This window comes from Sinocyclocheilus rhinocerous, unplaced genomic scaffold, assembly GCF_001515625.1.
Source record: "Sinocyclocheilus rhinocerous isolate Xijiao unplaced genomic scaffold, SAMN03320098_v1.1 scaffold217, whole genome shotgun sequence".
In the NCBI taxonomy this organism is placed as follows: Eukaryota; Metazoa; Chordata; class Actinopteri; order Cypriniformes; family Cyprinidae; genus Sinocyclocheilus; species Sinocyclocheilus rhinocerous.
Window position 1 is genome coordinate 77,434 of NW_015662752.1, and position 13,387 is coordinate 90,820.

General features: G+C 36.9%; 2 protein-coding genes across 2 annotated transcripts in view; one reads left to right on the plus strand and one right to left on the minus strand.

Moving 5' to 3' along the window:
- The window catches only part of LOC107728266 (arf-GAP with Rho-GAP domain, ANK repeat and PH domain-containing protein 1), a 20,018-nt gene extending 19,510 nt beyond the window's left edge, over positions 1–508 (plus strand). Inside the window, exons 20-21 of the mRNA XM_016538382.1 lie at positions 212–359; positions 434–508. Coding sequence (XP_016393868.1) covers positions 212–359; positions 434–475 — 190 coding nt within the window. The 3' untranslated portion in view covers positions 476–508. The remainder of the gene's footprint in view (positions 1–211; positions 360–433) is intronic.
- Positions 509–680: 172 nt separating this feature from the next.
- Positions 681–13,387, minus strand: part of ik (IK cytokine) — a 20,747-nt gene continuing 8,040 nt past the window's right edge. The window contains exons 9-20 of the mRNA XM_016538395.1: positions 12,466–12,629; positions 11,498–11,606; positions 9,781–9,820; positions 9,514–9,709; positions 9,381–9,399; positions 8,278–8,356; positions 6,316–6,396; positions 6,169–6,226; positions 5,998–6,086; positions 5,810–5,918; positions 3,670–3,704; positions 681–1,254 (exon numbers count right to left, since the gene is read on the minus strand). Of these exons, the coding sequence (XP_016393881.1) occupies positions 1,227–1,254; positions 3,670–3,704; positions 5,810–5,918; positions 5,998–6,086; positions 6,169–6,226; positions 6,316–6,396; positions 8,278–8,356; positions 9,381–9,399; positions 9,514–9,709; positions 9,781–9,820; positions 11,498–11,606; positions 12,466–12,629 (1,007 nt within the window). The 3' untranslated portion in view covers positions 681–1,226. The remainder of the gene's footprint in view (positions 1,255–3,669; positions 3,705–5,809; positions 5,919–5,997; positions 6,087–6,168; positions 6,227–6,315; positions 6,397–8,277; positions 8,357–9,380; positions 9,400–9,513; positions 9,710–9,780; positions 9,821–11,497; positions 11,607–12,465; positions 12,630–13,387) is intronic.

A 13,387-nucleotide genomic window follows, 5' to 3' on the forward strand; every position in this document is an offset into this window, starting at 1 on the left:
AAAAAAAAAAAAAAAAATATATATATATATATATATATATTTTTTTTTTTGGTAACACTTTATTTTAAGGTGTCGATGTTAAACATGTTACATGTACTTACTATTATAATAATTAATTCTGCATATATACACACACAATGGATTCAGAAAATATTCAGAGCCTTTTGTTATGTCGAGTTATGAATCGTATGTCTCTATCTGCTGCTGTCAGTGTTCAGATGCACAGTCAGGAGAACCGCATGACGGCTCATAATCTGGCTGTGATATTTGTGGTCACGCTGTTCCAGGAGCTCGCCATGAACGCAGCCTTGATGCAGCTAACCAAAGAGCTGATCGTACGTCACACGGAGATCTTCATGGTGAGCCTGCACACTTAGAATAAATCTCAATGTGTTGTATTAGTAATGATTGTGTCATCTGGCATTGTGTGCAGAATCACGTGGAGACAGATGGAGAAATCATCACTGTATTGTGAAGAGCTCATCAGCGTCTCCATTTACTGACGCAATACGAATGACTATAAGAACACTATAGAAAGAACAATTCAGCCGAAAAAAAGAGTTTACTCACCCTCAGGTCATCCGAGATGAAGAGGAGTTTGGAGATTTGGAGAAATATAGCATTGCATCGCTTGCTCAGCAATGGATGCTTTGCAGTGAATGGCTGCCGTCAGAATGAGAGTCCAAACAGCTGATAAAAATACTATGGAAGTCAATGGCTACCAGCAGCTGTTTGGTTACCCACTTTAATGTCAATATATTAACAGCTCATATGGTACTTATATAATGAAGAGCAGAATGAGAGACTGCATTCCGGAGAGTGTATTATGCTTTATTGTTACTCAGACTTACATTGCATTTGTATTTATGAATAAATGCGTTGAAACAGGAATTGAGCATGTGCATTTGATCATATCACAAGATGTGATTATTTCCAGAAGGACAAAGCAGTATCCTTAGATATCCAAGGAGCTTTGGAATAAAACGGTCAAACACTTATAAGTCGGGATAAAGGATAATTATTTAGTTTCTAGAAGCTCTGGTGTCACAACTGCATCTAATTCTCAAACACACTGCCAAAAAACTTTTTGGGATTAACAGTAAAATAATACAACATCTTTTCACATTCTTTCTCTACCAATGTATTAATGAAGAATCACAAAACAACACATTTACTGTTTATACATGTGCATCACATACATGCGGATGGAAGGATTCCTTGAAGCTTTAATATTTGGGCCGTTTTACATTCACCCTGTATTAGAGAAGAAACAGAAGATCACAGATCATGAACACACACACTATACCACATTTCAAAATACACACACCAAATGTTTATCCAATCATAACACTGCTACGTCACACTAGATGCCAAAATGCCCAATTCCCATTATCTGCTCAAATCGAGTGTATTTTTGACGTTAAATACAATCACATTTTCAAAGTTGCCCATATAAGACCATATCTGATGCAATACTGTTGCTGAACAAGAAATGTAAGTTTCAATGTAAGGTCAATCCCAAACCATAGCGATGGATTGACTTTAACTAGATAATCAAAAACACGCATGCTAGCAGTTTCATCAGGCTGGTGGTGGCTGTTTTTGAGCAATGCAATATTAGACATCAGAGATGTTGATTAATAATAAATTGCACTGATATGTTGATGCTCACACATCCCCGTCTCAGCGTGTTATTAACAGCTGGGGCCACTTGCATAAACTTAGCCTCTAAACTAAGACTAGTCTGACCAACTAGCAGTTACCAATAGGTAATGAGTCGTATTTTTCAGATTTAAATTAGACCAATCTACATTTTTACGCAACCAACTTGAAAGACTAATCTAAGCGTTTTACCAATGCAAAAACTACTGGTCTAACTAATTTAAAGTTCAAACATTATAAAAGTAAACAGTCAGAATAAAAATAAATAAGCAACAGCACAAGTAAATACAACAGAACAAAGATGTAAATAAATAAAACAGCGCATGACGTTTCTAGTATTCAGGTACAGAAACTGAATAATCAAATGTAAAACAAATGAAATAAAGATTAATCCTTCTTAAAGCTACAAAAGTTGTTCAGTCAAGAGCAGTGATTCTTTCTTTTTGTGGTTTGATTAAAGGGGTCATATGATGCTTTTTTAAAGATCATTATTTTGTGTATTTGGTGTAACAGAATATGTTGACATGCTTTAATGTTAAAAAAACATCAGGGATCTTATCTATGCACAATCAGCTTGTAACACTCCAAAGAGAAAGGAAAACTTGAAATCGCATCATATGACCCCTTTAACATTAATGACAGACAGCAGCAGATATATAAGGCTGCTGTCACTTTAAGACAATGCACGGATCCCATATTTTGAAACACATCCCATTTCTTTCTCAACTGTTTGTTCATTTAAGACATAACTATGTTAACGAGGATGTTTGCTAAGATGGGTATTTTAACAATTGCAAATGTGTACATTTGCCATACAAGAGCAAGACGACACGAAAGAGAACTTAAATCGGTGTTCGCGGGTTTCTAGCTGCGTCCCAATTTAGGTGCTGCATCCTTAGAAGGACACAGACTTCGATGTCCATGAAGGTCGAGCTGAGCGTTGTTAAATGGGACGTCTAGTCTGTGTAGTCTACGCCGGATTGCTTTTATCATCCAGCAACAAGTGACAGCTGCAGTTGACGAACAACAGTTACATCTGTGATATTCCGAACACATTTGTGATATTTGGTTCACAACCTGTTTAACTCTTTCCTCGCTATTGACGGAATTTTCCTGCTTTCCGTGTTTTCACTGTTATACAGTAGGATAACATAATAACACTATTATGCATCTTCTGAAACAGTACTGAACGTCTGGATCAAAACACGGCGAGGAAGAAGCAGAAACAAGCGATCGCGTATGTAAGCAGATGCATATGTAAAATAACGCAATCGTCAAGCATTAAACAGCATATAAATCAAAACTACCTAATGTTACCGAATAAAATGTAGATCCAAGAAGTGGTTTAGGACTGTGCAGCGTTGGGGGTGTCGATGGAAGCGCTCGACTCCATCTGTTTTGATCATCGTTCAAGAATCCGATCCGGACATAGTCTTTGACAAAAACTCGACTTTCTCAGCTTTTTGTTCAAAATGTTGCTTTTTTATGAAACGTACCCACATTCAAGTGTTGATAAAAAAAGATTGCATGAAGCTAGAATAAAACTGTTTGTTTTGTTTAAAAGCAGAGGCTCTGTTCTTTGTTTTGACATATTGCATGTTCAGATACTCATACAACAAAATATTCTGGGGGCCGTGAAATTTTTGTGAGAATGATCAAAAATGCTGGTGGTGGCTGGCAACTTTTTAAAAAGAACTTCAAATATAAAACCACATCTTGGTAAGATATAAGTCAACAAGTTTTTTTTTTTTTTTATATCTAACAATGCATTTGTATCTTCTGTGTGTGTTTTGCGTGTGCCTCAGACCGCGAGAGTACTGAATTAAGTTCTCTTTCGCATCTTCTTGCACTTGAATGGTGTAAAAATCACTCGAATGTTTTAATTAGCAAGACATTTCCAAATGCTAAACTTTTGTGGTGACGTAGCACTGACCCGATTTAGGATTTTTAGGATATTTTTAGAGCTCAGGAGAGACTGAAGAAGAGAGAAACACCAGCACCACTCACCCATCTGCCTCCATCTTCTTTCTCTTCTCAATGATCTGAAATAAACAGAGACAGTATGAACTGAATGTGACACCATCATCATCATTAAACATCTGTTTGCAGCTCATGTGGGTCATAGGGGTGTGCGATATTGACCAAAAATATGATACATTGATATTTATTGGGATTTCTTCAATAACAATATTTTGCTGAGTGTGTTTTTGTGTTGGTACTTTGCTGGTTTAGGCCTGTCATGGATCAATATGACACTAAAACCACCAGTAGGTGGCAGCAAGTCCCTGTCTTAATGAGTGATTCATTGAATCATTCATTCAAACGATTCCTTCAAAACGCCCGATTCATTTAGAAACGAAGCAAATGGCTGTCTTTACCACATATGATTTGTTAAAAAGCAGATTCATTCAGGAACGAAACTGTTGCTCTGAGACGCACAAATATTCTGCTCCGGCTTTGTTCGGAACTATTTTCATTGTCGAAACAGAAAAAAACAGAAACTATTGGGTCTAAAATGTAACTTACTCAACATTAACTTCGTTTGTTGAACTGTTGAATAAAACTAATATTACATTTGCGGTCGCTCTCACACACTGATATTTAGGAAAACGGCACTGATGCGTGTGTGATATTGCTTAACTGTATCATATCTTATAAATATAAAAAAACAAAACCCATTCAGGGATATTTTTAGCTTTCATAACTTGAATTACAGGGTAATTCTGACTGCCTTCTGATAGGCTTCATCACGCAGTCAATGCTTTTGCACTCTCAAGACGGGTTTTTGTTTGTTTTTTGCAAAGTGAGTGACAATGTCAGCCAGTGTTAAATTTACATTCTGATTTAGTCTTAGACATAGTCTTTTGACTAAAATGCCATTTAGTTTTAGTCATATTTTAGTCATCTGAATTGTTTGAGTCGACTAAATCTACAGTAGATTTAATCGGCTAAAATCTAATGGGTTTAGTTAGTGTAATGCATTTAAGCATTTCTCTTACATTTCCAAACGCGTTATATTGTACAGGTTTGATATTAAGGTTTTATCATGCAATATAGACACAGATATAACTGCTGACACACACAACATGCCTTTATATTAAAATTAAATAAAACCACTTCTAATAAAAAAACAAGAATATGGTCCTCCTTTCAATGAAATACCAATGGTTATATGATATTCATTCTTTATAACAACTTACATTCTTCATTCTTTCAAGCAGACATATTTATTTCTATAAATAATTTTAGATTAATCCTCTTTAGGGTTACTAAAGTCATTCAGTGAAGAGCAGTGAGTGATTTTCTTTCTTTCTTTTGTTGCTTGATTAACATTAATGACACATACAACAGTAACTAAATTAGGCTGCTGTCCCTTTAAAACCGAACGCACGGGTGCATTATACTAATACACATCCGATATTCTCCAAACTGTTTACGTTCAGTTAAGACGTAACCGAGAGTGTTTACGTGAATACTTGTCAAAACGGACAATTTGACATAATTTTGTGTGTATTTCTCCGTTCATGCGACGCGAAAGAGAACTGAATTCAATCGTGTGCTGTTTGGGAAGCGCTTTTGTGTGTGTGCGCTTCAGCTGTGTGCGCTCAGAAAACCGGACCGAATAGAGTTCTCTTTTGCATCATCATGCTTTTCAAATGTATCCACGTCTGCTCTTCTCTTACTCCCAGATATTGACATTGTTGAATGTTTTATGAGACGTGCAGCAAGTGTATGATAGCTTATGTCCCGTCTGATAGATCAGAAGGCTGCTACAGTTCAAATGTTCGCATCTGACCTCCTAACCACGCAGGAGATTCGTTCTGACTGGATCTCTTCCCATAACATCCCTCCAAACATTTTCGTCTCGTTTTAATTCGTTGAAGAAAATGTCAATAGATTTTCGTCATAGTTTTTGTCATTCAAAACGAGTTTTTATTTTATCATCTCATTTTCGTTGGTGAAAAAAATGTCTCGTCAACGAAATTAACACTGACGTCAGCTCGCACTTCGCTAACACAACAATTAGGATATCGTCGCTGACGATAAATATCGCACACCCCTAGTTGGTCATTGCTCATCCAGCGTTTTATTTCAAATTCTTATACACTACACACAGAAAGTTGCAGATGAGAGCCTGTAAACTCACAGCGCTGATTTTCTTCCACTGTCGGTCTAACTCAGCCTTCTCATTGGTTTCTTTAAAGCGACGAGTCTTTCGGCCCTCAGACATTTTGATGCCATACTGGAAGGCAGCCCTACAAAAACACCATCATTACCATGATTAAAGTGAACACACAACCTCAAAGTGAACTCAGAAAGCAGAGTCTGTGTTACTTGGGAAGCGCCTCCTTCTTGTTCATGTAGTCGCTGTACTCCTCTTGCGTGTCGAAGTCCCAGCGGCCCAAAGGACCCTTCTTATTACCCTAGAGACAGACACACACGTGAACACGCCTGACCAGAGACACACAGAGACATTTCTCCATTACAACCCAGAATCACTCATGCCTGGTCCATCTTGCTGTAGTCCACCTCTTCATCACTGTCCACAGCCAGATCATCCATTCTACAAAACACAAGCAAACATGTCCAAACTCAACATCATCAGCATCTTCAACTGTAGACGACAGAAGACGACGCGGCGGCGTGACTCACGTGGCAGGGTAGCATTCGGCGTAACTGTTTGACATCCCAAAGAAATCCCCAAGATGCTTCTTCTCTTCACGTCTGCTTCCAGTGCTCACAGTTAAAGAAACAAATGCATTTAAGCAGCCATTTCATCATTTGAGATGCAACTTGAGGTCATTAATCTATACACTAGAGCTGCCCTTTAATAGTTGACTAATTGTGAGTTAGTGACCAAAATTTTGTTAGTCGGTTAGTCGCAGGAAAAAAAGGAGGTAAATACAACAGGTATATCTGGCAGGAAATCGCTCGCCTATTATTCATCAACCTCAAATATGTGACCCTGGAGCACAAAAGCAGTCTTAAGTCTCTGGGGTATATTTGTAGCAATAGCCAAAAAAGAACCTTGTATGGGTCAAAATGATCCATTTTTCTTTTATGCCAAAAATCATTAGGATATTAAGTAAAGATCATGGTCCATGAAGATATTTTGTAAATTTCCTACCGTAAATATATCAAAACCTAATTTTTGATTAGTTTTGTGGTCCAGGGTCACATATGGCTTATCATTTGAAACTGAAACATGCAAGTAGTAGCAACTCGCTCTAGCGTTAATCTAGATAAATGTGCGGCGAATAACCAAGTGTTTGTGTGGAGTGTGGAAGCTGTTACAGTCTAAACAACTTAAAATACACCATCATTTTTGCTCGTACAGATAAGAGTAATACGTAATTCGAAACTGTAAAGGATCTACTTTTATTTGTGTAGACTCACATCAGTGTTGGGGAAAGTTACTTTTAAAAGTAATGCATTACAATATTGTGTTAAAAGTAACTAATTTCGTAACTTTTTATGGAAAGTTACTTTTTCTCATCTGGGCTGGGTTTGCTTGTTTGTTTTTAAAATAAAAAAAATGCAGTTTTGGTAAATGTAAAAGCCCTTTCACACCAAAAATGAAATGAATGAGCCTCAGGCTGAAGGAAATGTAAATTCTGCCATTCTGGATTACATGAAGAATAGGACGCAGGAGAAGAAAGTTCAACACTCTTCAGCAATTAAAAAAAATGAAACACAAATGTTATGTTTATCTAAAGTCAATTTTGCTCAGTGTGGTTGATTTGGCTCATTGAAGGTCAGCAGCAAAGACACTGGTTAATAAAACTGGATTAACACTGCGTCATATTCTGAGTTGTTATTGATTTTGAGGAATACTGAATCTGTTTTTGTGCGAGTGAGACGAGTAAATGCATGCTGACATTTAGTCTAAAACTACAGTAGTTTTGTGAAATAAAGAAAACAAAAGGATGCGCTTTCTGCAGTCTCCGCGTCTCAAAAATGAACCGAAACTCCGCGTACTTGCCTCACAGACATGAGAAATATATCTACAGGTAGCTTGAAATGTCTACTTTAAAACAAACCAATTCAAATCACATAAACTACAGTCGTTTTGTGAAATAAAGAAAAAAAAAGGATGCGCTTTCTGCAGTCTCCGCGTCTCAAAAATGAACCGAAACTCCGCGTACTTGCCTCACAGACATGAGAAATATATCTACAGGTAGCTTGAAATGTCTACTTTAAAACAAACCAATTCAAATCACATACAAATACTTTCTGATTATGTAATCGGTAAGAAAGGTGCATTTCTCTCTGAAGTCATGCCCACCATACACAGCATCGTTAACTTAGTAATAATAAACACTAGTTTATTAATGAGTAATTAAAATATCTCCTTGCTATCTTCTCCGACATATTTATAGTCATTACTTTTGCAGCAAGCTTTATGTGTGCACTTGAGCATGGAATAGGATATTAAAGGCGCGTTATGGTTTAGGTCCTACCTCAGCATATATTTGAGTAATTGCATTAATATAAAAATGCAATTAGTCGACCAATGGCTTAAATGAACGACTATTGGTCGACTAGAAAAACCTTTAGTCATGCACAGCTCTACTATACACTATATCTGCAGCTGTGCAGTCTCGTGAAGGATATGCTTCCTGGCCCTGCAAATGAGCGGCTCCAGCAAACTTCTCATTGATCAGCTTGATCTGGTCCTTCACAGAGCCTGGACCTGAAAGAGACCATCACAGCACTGAAATACAGCACCAGACTTTATCATTCCAATGCAGGTCTGACAGCATTTCTTTCAATACTTTTGTGATAAAGAAGTGTACTATTTAAGTATATTCAATGTGCACTTGTAGAGTACTTTAAATCGTACGTTTATTTTTTTAAATCTGTACATGCAGATAATATAATATTAATGAAATAAATGGCCACTTAAGTGTCCTTAAAGAGTTAACGTTCATGATTAAGTTTGGTTACACTTTATTTTCGGTGTCCTTGTTACACTGCAATTATACATTTAAGTATTGAGTAATATTAATTAACTACATGTACTTATTATATGGTTAGGGTTAGGATGAGGGTTTGGGTTTAGGGTTAGTTGCATGTAATTATGCATAACTTATTGTTAATACTATAGTAAGCAAATGTAACGTGTAACAAGGGCACTGTAAAATAAAGTGTTGCCTTATGATTCTTAGTGCACTTGCAATTTTTTTTTAAAGGTACCTTTTAAGTCTGTTTTAATAATCTTTTGTAATGCTTTAAAGACATTTATTTTTATATGTTGACTAACATAAGCACATTTATTTTATTTTAAATGCACTAAATTGTAACTTAATCATTGCAAATGTGTAATTACAAATATATTTAAACATGACACACCAACATTCAATAGAAATGACATTAAAGTATATTTTAGTTTACCATAAATGCTTGTCAGCACATTCATCAGCTCACCATATTTCAAAGAAAACAGTAATTTTGAAATGACATATAAAGATGTACTTCTATCTGACTTAAGTGGGTTGAAAAAAGCACTCTAAAGCTCAGCTAATTGCATTTAATATAAATGTAATCTTTTATTTAATTGCAATTAACATGCAATTATGTTATTATATTATATATTGAACAAAATATATAAAATAAAAAACTTAATTTTCCATTGGACTACTGTTTCAGTAAACTATTTTCATGTAAAAACTCTGAGTGCCGAGAGCATGAGAAATAGGAAGACTAGGAACATTTACCTTTATCAATGTCCATGGCCTAAAGAGACAGAAATATTAGACAATAATTAGTAGTGATATACGTTTTGCACAAATAGTGAGAGGCAATGAGAATAATTTTCTTTAAAGACAGAGACAGCGCTGATCAGCTGACCTCGTCATCAGCTCGGGGCTTCTCGAAGTAACTGTGTCGTCTTTTCTCTTCATCTCGATCTCGCTCTCTCTCTCTCTCTCTCTCCCGCTCCCTCTCTCGCTCTTTCTCCCTCTCTCGCTCACGGTAGCGCTCTTTCTCTTTGTCTCTGATGCTCTTAGAGGTGGAAGGTGTGTAGTCACCGATGTCGTCAAAGATGCTGCAAACGCACAGATGTTAGGAAGCTTGTGTTCAGATCATAAACTTAAGTTTGATTGCGTGTGAACTCACCTCAAGTCGGCCTCTGGCGCCTTCTTCTCATCCAGACGCCCTGAAAACAGAGAAAGCACTTCAGTTTAACTTTCACAAACACATGCACTAAGGATGTGCATGAGAATCGGACTAGTAAAGCACTATGAAACTACTTGGAAATTTATTTTTCTCCTTCATGCATTGTGATAGCCTTTATTTAGAAAGACTAATAAGAATAATAAGATAACACTTTTTATCAGAATTTTTTCTCTTCTGACCAATGCAACCCAATCTCTTGAGCTTCTCTTTTGGAAGGTCACAGAAATGCGCTCTTGGATTTTTTTGCTATTGGAGCAAATGGGAACAAAAATAATACAGGGTTTCTGCAGGTTTTATGAACGTAAAATGTAAGACCTTTTTAAGGACAGAGTAAAGAAAATGTAAGGAGCTCAATGTGTTGTGATGCTTTCCTCTTGTTTTCCAGTGCAAATATCTGAAGATTCTTAAAACAAGACATTTATTTGAGAAGCAAAATCACATAAGATAAGAAGTCCTGTTTTCTGTGAAATCGAGTTTATGATTAAAAGGAACAAACATCTGCCAATCAACATAAATTCAACGCAACTCAAAGTGAAAACAAGTTTTCAAACCCAATGAACAGATATTCTTGTTTTAAATATAAGCTCGCTTCATTTTGTTCAGTTTCTCAGAAAACAAGACTTCATATCTTAGTTTTGCATCTCAAGTAAATGCATCTTGATTTAAAGAGGTTTATATTGGAAAACAAGAAAAAAAATACTGAGCAAGTCATGGATTTTTTGAAGGTGCATGCTTTTATGAAGACTTCTGCTCTGATTTAAGACCTTTTTAAGGCCTTAATTTGTGGAAGAGCAAATCAAGACTTTTAAAGGTCCACAGTAGGGCTGTCAAAATGTCAGAAAAACTAAATTCGAATTTTGTACTTAAATATTATCAAAATTCGAATTATATTCGAATTTAAAATGCATAATTTCAGTTCGGGTGAAGAAAAGCTTTTGGCTTCTCTTCTGAGGCCGCGAATGCAACCCTTTAAATGGTACTGGCAAATAGTTCACGCAAAATCGTCCCAGTACTTTAGTACTCTACATTTAGTTCTGGAACTAAAGCGGTGCGAAAGGCCCTCATAAAGTCTAAACTTGCATTAATTTTCCATGGCTTTCTAAACATGCACACCGTAAGAGTGCAACGGTGATAGATGTCCCTCTAGAAAATGTGATAAATATATGTTCTGTGTGAACGGCTTGGTTTCGGTTTTGATGTAAACAAGATCCTCTCCGCATTGATGTTCTTTTCCCGCAATATTTGTAATGAACATCATGCACCGACACTTACATCATCATTGCATCTCATGCGTCACTGATAAGGCTGCCTCCTTAACGCACACCTAAAATTCGAATGCAATGTTTTTGCATTCGAATGTGGATTTTTATTTTAAATTCGATGAATATTCGAAATTCTAATTTTATTTTGACACCCCAAGTCCACAGAAACCCTGTAAAATTTGTTGTAGCTTCTGTTCACCACTATAGAAGTTTAATCAAGTATGACGACTTCCACTTCAGGAAACTCCAGAAATGTGAAAAGGTACATGGATTGTCGCCTCGTTTCAAGGATTTCAAGTGATGATAACTTACCAGGAATCTTGACTTAAACTTAAAGTGCATCACTACAAAACTCAAAAGCTGCTCTCTAATGAACACGGTGCAGGAAAGAATACCTTTGTCCTTCTTCTTGAGTTTCTTGTTGCGTGTGCCCTGCCTCAGGTACGACAGGATCTGCGTCAGTTTGCTGATCACTATGTCATTGGTGGTGAGCGTCGTCTGAGCCTGAGGAACAAAAACACCAGCTGACTAGACTTTAAAAATGATCTGAAGGAAATGTGAGTGCAGTCTGCTCACGCAAACCTCAGCGGCTATCACAGCGTCCCTTTTCTTTTCAGATTGAAGCCTTGAATAACATCTAACTATAGCTAACATGACTTGTTTCAAACTTGCATTGAGATTTCTGATTTGAAATCAGAGGGTTCACAAACAAATCCGATTGAGCTCATTCATTAAACCAAATCAAATCATGTTGATTATTATTACTGCAATGTCCCGATGCTCCATTTGAAGCTTGAAAATGTTGCAGTTTCAACTTTCATGATGAGAGAATATTTAAAAAGGTCTTCATTTGTGTCGAAGATGAACAAAAGTCTTACGGGTTTTGAATGACGCGAGTCAAAATCTGCTGAGGGGTTTTAAAAAGTGATTTTTCACTATTATTTACAACAGAATCTGCATTTTCATGGGTTTAAATAAGAGATTTTTGTTGTAAGACACAATAAAAACAACATTGTGCATCAAAACTTGACTTTCAAAAGTCCACAAATCTGCGACAGCTGAATCAATGTAACATTTTGACAAGCCAAAATAAATGTATGGTAATTATTTACATGATTTTTTGTTTAATTACCCCTTTGCAGATTTGAGCCATATGTTAACTATGATGTTTATGCATCTATGAGAGAAGAACAAGAGAGTAAAACAGGCATGTTGATGCAGTAGTGCCTGCAGTCTGTGTCTCATTTATCCTCAAAATACTACAGCTTATGAAGACATTACAATGACAAAGGAATTATTCACCCAAAAATGAAAACGTAAAACGTAAAGTCAAGGTTTGTGCTCGTGTGTTTGGTCTCTGTACCTCCATGGTGGGGCAGTCGGCTTTGCTGCGGATGAGAGTGGTTGGGATGTCTGTGTCTGCATACTCGTCTTCCAGGTCCACCACATACGCCATGCGGCCCGGCAGGAAAAGCTCGTTTCGCTCCATCTGACGACCCTTGAACAGGATACGATAGATGTTCCGTCCTGAAGAGCACAACAACACATAGAACAGAAGACCATGAGCTTAAACATCACAGATTAAACTCATGCAACATCAAAAAGATGTTCAAGAGTTTGACCTTCAAACTAGTTGTCAACAGGTATTTTTCACGGGCTCAAGCACTGATGATATTGGAACCCTACTGCATTTGTTTACATTTTTCTGCCCTTAAACTGTAATTTTAACCGATAACCATTTGAGCTGGACAATATATTGAATACTGATAGGTGCTGCTTTCAGATATCGTCGAAAGTTACAATGCATTTTGCACAATGAAAATCAGAGATTCATTGCACAGTACTAAGTGTGCCGCACACATCCTGAAAAGTGAAGCCAGAACGTTTCGATCGCCATCTAGTGGCTGGCTGCAGAATAGGTCATAAACCCCGCCTTCTCCATGTAACGAATGGGATGTGATCATAATAATCAAATTACACTTCAAATCAATTTTTCCCAAAGATGTTTTCCATCGTTTTAAGTAGTTCTTATCACACTGATGTATGTTCAAGTGTTTGTTTTTCTAACAAGTTTGCTTTTAGTTAGTTATTTGATGCTATAAAAACGGGGTGTGATGTCATGATTGTGAGTTTGCGATTAGGTCTGCGGTGAGTTTGAGCGGGACTTTGATACTGCAGCTCCACTTTACAATCACTACTGAGCAGACTCAGACTCGGGCTCCAAATGAATCACTACTGAGCAGACTCAGGCTCCAAATGAATCACTACGGAGCAGACTCAGGCTC